A 6,704-nucleotide genomic window follows, 5' to 3' on the forward strand; every position below is an offset into this window, starting at 1 on the left:
ATAAGACTTTATTTATAGTCCACAAACGAGATTTTATAATTAGAATCAGAAATAGTAATTAATAAGAACAAATTTAGAGAGGACAAACAGGATAAATAAAAAGATAATAACTTGTATTTAACTTGTATTTACTTCTCTTTACCCCAAAAAGGTTTTTATCTCCTATTTCCATTTTTCTTATATAAATTACACCAAATTTTTTTTCTCATATAAATATATTCTATAGATGCAATCAAAAAATTAAAAAATCAATTCTTTCATGAAAGAGCTATTTAATTAATTTAAATAAATTTAAAAATTAGATAAATTAGCTAATTATAATAAATATAACGTGATCTTCCTAATACCCATGTGTAACATGAGGTTATAAATCAGTTTATTAGATAAATTAGTTTCAGAGACATGAAAATAAATTGAATATAAGTTTTATATTTAGAATTAAATCCAAAATCTGAATTAATTTTTATATCAGAAACCAGGGATAATAATATAAAAATGCAAATTATAAAATTGTCAGAAGCATATTATTAAAGAGTTAATAATAATGCAGCTTATTTATCAAATTCCTTATAGTATTGGGCAAACGCGCATGAGGATATGCTCATGTGACTATGAAATAGTTTGGAAATTGAATTAAAATAGAAGGTGCTTTTTTTTTTTGGGTATAACTCAGAGTATTTTTTAAATCATTTTGATCTTGAGACTAATCTCTATCAGGTCAGAAGTATTAAAATTAAAACCCTCTCAATAAGTTTATTTCTTGAGATTTAAATTTGTGTTTTTTTAATAAAGGTGAAATCGCTTATTATTTTAACTAACAATCTTTGTAAATAGAAAGAGTTTTTTTGACACACTATGGGCATTATGGTCAATTTTGGAGCCTTTCTTTTTCGCGTGGGAAAGTCAGCTAGTTGAAGAGTCGGCTGCTGTTGTACATTGCCTTCTTTCCGGCGGGCTTGGCTGGTGAGGAGAAAAGGGATTATTTCTTCTTTCTTATGGAAATTATAATATTGGGGATAAATTCCCCCCTCCCCCCCCTTTGAGCTCAGGTATCTACAATCAACCCTCCAAAAGAACTTTAGGGCTGGCCACAGGACCCTAAACCTTCATCGTGCTACTATTATTATTAATATTAATTACAAATAAATTGCTAATTTTTATACACAGAAATAATATGTTTTATGTCTCTACTATTTTTTTATTTATGCATTATACATTGGCTAGCCAATTTGTTAATAGTTTAATATAATATCCAATTGATTAATTTAGAAAGATTAATGAAATTAAATAACGACTCAGTTATAATATTTGTTACATGATCTCTTAGAAATACTTATAGGTATCATTAGATTATACTACATCTGGTAATAAATATAAAAACCACTTTATAGTGTAATTCATATTTATGTGGAGAACTATAATGGGTATAATTAGATTATGCTAATGTGCAGAACTGCAAATACATAAGAACCAAAACTAGTTTAATTATTAATTTTTTCCCATAAATTAATGGAAAAATTAAAATTTCCGTCTTAATTAGTGTCAAAATAATGAGTTGGTCACGTTAAAAAAAAAAGAGTTGGTCAAGATTAAAATAAAGGTCAACATATTGTGGAAATCAAGACAACGGGGTGGTTTGGAAAAGTCCTGAGCAGTGAGCCCCTCCTTGTTTATTTGTGAACAATCATTTTCAGGTTCTGGTTGAATCCAGTGATTGACAATTGATGTTTATATTTTCGGTGTAATAATAGTCAACATTATTCTTCCATGTCCAAAAAATTTAAATATCCCTATTCTTTTGTTTTTTTTCCCCATATTATTCTTGGTTTAATATAATTTTTAGCTTTCTAAGTTTGTTTTATTTTAATTTTGGTTTTTCAAGTTTTGAATCATGAGTTTTTATTTTCACATTTCTTTTCATTCAAAATATTAGTCACTATAATTTAATAAAAATTTAGATTATTTTACTTTTTGGCCAAAGCATATATTTGGTATTTTGTCTTTGTACAATATTTCAATTTGGTTTTTTAACCCTAAAATTATTGGGCTTCAATAATGATTTTTTGTAACAATCATGGATATTTTGAAAATTAAATTTAATATGTTAGTATTTAAAAATATTTTATTAACATTTAAGATCATAATGTCATCATTTTTTAAAAAAATTTCAGGGTTAAAATACTAAAAGTAAACTTTTTAAAGTTAAGGGACGAAATTGAAACCTTATATAAAGTTAGAAGACCAAATATATACTTTGGCTCTTCTTTTTTTTGCCTGAAAATTATTTTGCTCACTGAAAAACCTAAAGCTCGTGGCTTAAAAATTCAACGACCAAAATCAAAGAGATAAAAAATTCATATTGACCTCTTGTTTCTTTTATACTTCTGAATGGTGTTCAAAGTCCTCGTACAGCAAAAGATGTGACATATTTTGTGCATATAATAAGCATCATTAATCAATATAAAAAAATCAATGGCTCATGAATTGATTTGGAAGAATAAATATTTTTATTTTCATATTTATAACATAACTGTCACTCAAATTATGACTTAACGTTAGAGCTGATAAAACGGGTTGACAGTGCGAATACGGACCAATCCACTGCTGTGCGGGCTAAAAACAGTGCAGATGATAAGTGTGAGAGGAAACAAATCAATGATTTTCTCTGCACAATACAAGAAAACCAAGACCCTTACATATACAAATATAAACTAGTGACACTAGCTAATTAAACCAAGAAAGCAATTCAAACTAGTTTACAAGTTTTAAAATACAGATATTCCAAGTTGTAGGTAAAATAATGAGAGTGGAACAAAACAACTATGGATAAGTCCAAAGGCAATCTGTGTTGGGTTAAATGATGAGGACGCCATCCACTCTCCGTTAACACAGTCAAAAGCTCCATCTTTAATTTCTCCCACAGCATTCTAATCAAAACCCAAAACGGAACACGACACACAGTGACACCAATACGGTTGGCCCGAAAACCCACACATCGCAGAGAGATGACTCGAAAGGAGTCAGAGAGTGATGCGTTAGGGCTGAGGGATCAAAAGCAGCCACTCGTTCCCACTTCCCACCCAGACTCCCAGGCACTTTTGCAATGATAAGTTTCCGCATGTGAATTATATTCTTAAAATATTTATAATATCACATACCGTGTTCCCATTTGGCTTTATGTCATAGGTCAGCTTTGGCTGGCATCACGCCTTTATGTGTGTGTATATATATAATAAAATGCAAGCATCTAAATATTACTCGTGCGTTTCTTAATATAAGATTTAATTATTAAATTAGTTTTATTTTAAATATAAAATTTATTTTTTATATTTATTAATTTTTTTAAAATTATTCCTATAAATACTCCCTCAACCATAATCAAGTAGAAGAGGAAGGGGATGTTAAGAAAGATAATTATAGTATTTTAGAAAAAATATGTCATATTTTTTATAATTAACTAACTTATCTAATTTTTTTAATCCAATCAAATTAGTTAAATAAGTTCAGAGGAGTATTATCATTTTTGAAAAATTTTAAGATTATTACTACCTCTTTATAATTTTATAAATAAAATTTTATAATTAAGACAGTAGATAATATTATTTTACGTGAAATATTAAAATAGAAAATATGAAGTCCTGTGAGATCCTTGGATATAATTATTTATTTTCAAAGAAAACGTAAACAGATTGCGACGCATTGGCGTTGGCATTTGCATATCTCTTGGACTTGCTTTCGGACGCGCAAAAGAGGAAGAGAGAGACAATGAGCTGCAAGCTTTCCTTCTTTAATGGCGATCTCTTCTGAACCCAATTACTCGCAATAAAACCCCGCTTGCTCACACATATACACTACGCAAACGCAGGACATGGGTCACGATCACCATCTCAACACCAGCGATGGCGTCTCGCACTCTCAGCGAGTCAACAGTCCACGCTTCTCTGGCTCAATGACTCGTCGAGCTCACTCATTCAAGCGCAATAACAACAGCAACAATGGCAGCTCCCGCACCTCCATCGCCAATAGCGCTAGCAACAGTCTCGGTCCCCACTGTGAGATTGAGCTGCAAATGAACTCGCCCAGATCGGAGATTGCTGCAAGCTTGATTGCAGCTGAAGCGTTGGAGCCTGTTTTGGAAAGGAAACACGCCCATCATCTGACCCAGAGGATTCAAGCAAGGGTCGTGAAGAGCTTTCTGAAGAAACCGATTGAATCCTTAGTCTTTGATTTGGGCTTGAGGGAGAAGAAAAAGATTGGGCACTGGATGTTTATTGTGTTCTGCGGGGTGTGCTTATTTCTGGGTGTTTTGAAGATATGCGCCACTGGGTGGCTCGGATCTGCGATAGAAAGAGCTGAGTCGAGACAGGTTAGCATAAAACTCGTGCCAGTTTCTGTTTTCCTCGAGTATGCATATGTCATCAGTTATGCTAGCTTGTTCCGCTGTTTCGGTTAATTTTTCTGCTTAATGCGAACGAAAATTATTCTAATTCAGTTGCACCAAAAAACTCTGGCAAGCGTCATCCTTTCTGGATATGATGCTTAACGGCGTTTTCTGTAAAGACAAATGCGAAAGTTTCAGTTCTAGGAGGCGGCGCCGGGCTTATTTTTTAATCATAGAATATTTCAAAAGATAATGAATTTTATTTTTTTTCATTTGGTTTCTTCTGATCTCTGTGGATTCGTCTCTTCATCTTTTGTTGGTTTTGCTGGTATTGCTTCCTCTGCTCCTCGTTCTCTATCCGCGATGACAGAGGGCAGAGGGGAGACGATTTGTTGTCTGTTACAGTAGCTTGGACTGTTGCCATGTCAGTGAATATCAGCTAATTTACAGATAGATGCAAAGTCATGGACTTCTTATTCAGTTTTTGGCTTGGGAGTGATCATGATCATATTTTGTCAATAGAGGTGGAATTCTATTAACGTGTTGCTTGTAAATTTTTGTGTTGGTTTTGAGTAAACGAGGCCTTGAAACGAGACTTTATATGGAGAACTCATGAATTGTTATCGAGAATTTTATTTCTTTTTCACTTTGATCTGGTGCTTTTTACTGGTAATAGATATATTGCACCTACATTTGTAAACAGCTCAATATTTGTTAGGTGATGGAGTAAATCAAGAAATAGATGTAGGTCATGGTTTGACTGATGATTATATTACATGCAGTTTGCGTCACTTTTTCATTTGAAGAGCAGAAAGTTGCTTGCATTTTTAATCCATTTATCTTTCTGAATTCGGAAGTCATTTCTGCATTTTATCAGGATCTATCCGGTTCCATCACTAATCCAAATCTGATGGAACAAAGGACCTATGATCATGGATATCGGGAGGAAGGAGTTGATGCTGAACGAACTCTAAAGATGTTAGAAACAGGAGTAACTGGCAGCCAGACTGCTATGGCTAAAGTAAGTCTTGCTCTAAGTCTTACTCTGAGTTGCATGGTGTATTGCTAATATTCACTCAGTCGTTTGGTTCTGAAACAAAACAACTTAAATGAATGAAAAGAAATTTTTTTTCCTTTGAGGTCTACCGAAAGGTTTATTTGCTTTTGGATGCATCAAAATTTTGGTTTTTATTCAGGAAGCTGGCATCTGGTCTATACCCAACTATGAGAATTACAGTCAATGCATTGACCTGCCAAGAAATCATAAAAGTATGAACGTTTCGTGTAATGTATACTTCTTTTACCTACCTACACAGTGTATTTTGTTGTTATGTTTCGTTTTCTTCTCTCTGACTGGCTGCTTCTTCTTATAGAGCTAGATGCGAAGACAAATGGTTGCATTCTCATAAATGCTAATGGTGGCCTGAATCAGATGAGGTTTGGGGTATGGTTACCTTGGTTGCTTATGGTTTATCACAGAAAATTATCTAGCTGGCATAATTAATGCTTCAAAACTTCTGGAATGCAGATATGTGATATGGTGGCTGTTGCTAAGATTTTGAAGGCAACACTAGTCCTTCCTTCCCTTGATCATACTTCCTACTGGGCTGATGAGAGGTTGGTTTATTTGTTCCCACTGCTCATTAGAAAATAAAGGCCAATTGCTTATGCATAATACCCTTGCTTCTTGCTTTCTTGCAAGCTACTGTATTCAGATTTAAATGGACTCTTACCACCTATCTTAGTTGATTGGAAATTACGAGTGTTAGACTACTTGTCCAAATCAAGATTTTCACAGAACTTTTCGATTGGTGCAAGAAACTTAGGGATAATAGCTTTGTCTCATGGCAGCTTATGCTGCCTTTTTTTTAAGCATATCATCACTTGTAGTCCTATTATTGACATCTTCAATTAGACAACTTTCACTGCTTTTCTCCTAATGGAAAGATGGCATTTTTGTGAGAGATCTTCAATAATGCCGTTTTTCCAATCTCACTATCTACAACCTATTTCCAGATTGATAATCGTCTTGCAAAATGTCAGAGGTACTAATATGCTCAACATATATTTTAAGTGGTTCCTAAGCTACTTTATTTCAATTTATTTGCAGTGGCTTCAAGGATTTGTTTGACTGGAGATATTTTATTGAGATGCTGAAGGATGATATTCACATAGTTGAGACGTTACCAGCAGACTTTGCTGGAATTGAGCCTTTTGTAAAAACTCAATATCTTGGTCTAAGGTCAAGATAAATTATCCATCTCCATTTACTTTTTTTGAGTCTGGCAAGATATGTTTGATTACATTAATATATTATCTTAAT

General features: G+C 33.1%; 1 protein-coding gene across 1 annotated transcript; it reads left to right on the forward strand.

Annotated features, from left to right (window-relative positions):
* Positions 1–3,726: 3,726 nt before the first annotated feature.
* LOC114741063 (O-fucosyltransferase 35) lies at positions 3,727–6,623 on the forward strand (the record flags this gene model as incomplete). Its single annotated transcript, XM_028929325.1, has 6 exons — positions 3,727–4,366; positions 5,259–5,402; positions 5,578–5,650; positions 5,755–5,825; positions 5,910–5,998; positions 6,492–6,623. Coding segments are annotated over exons 1-6 (1,007 nt in total), but the record flags the coding sequence as incomplete, so codon positions are not given.
* Positions 6,624–6,704: the final 81 nt, after the last annotated feature.

This window comes from Neltuma alba, unplaced genomic scaffold (genome assembly GCF_004799145.2).
Source record: "Neltuma alba isolate B1F8T4 unplaced genomic scaffold, ASM479914v2 tig00003252_pilon, whole genome shotgun sequence".
NCBI lineage: Eukaryota > Viridiplantae > Streptophyta > Magnoliopsida > Fabales > Fabaceae > Neltuma > Neltuma alba.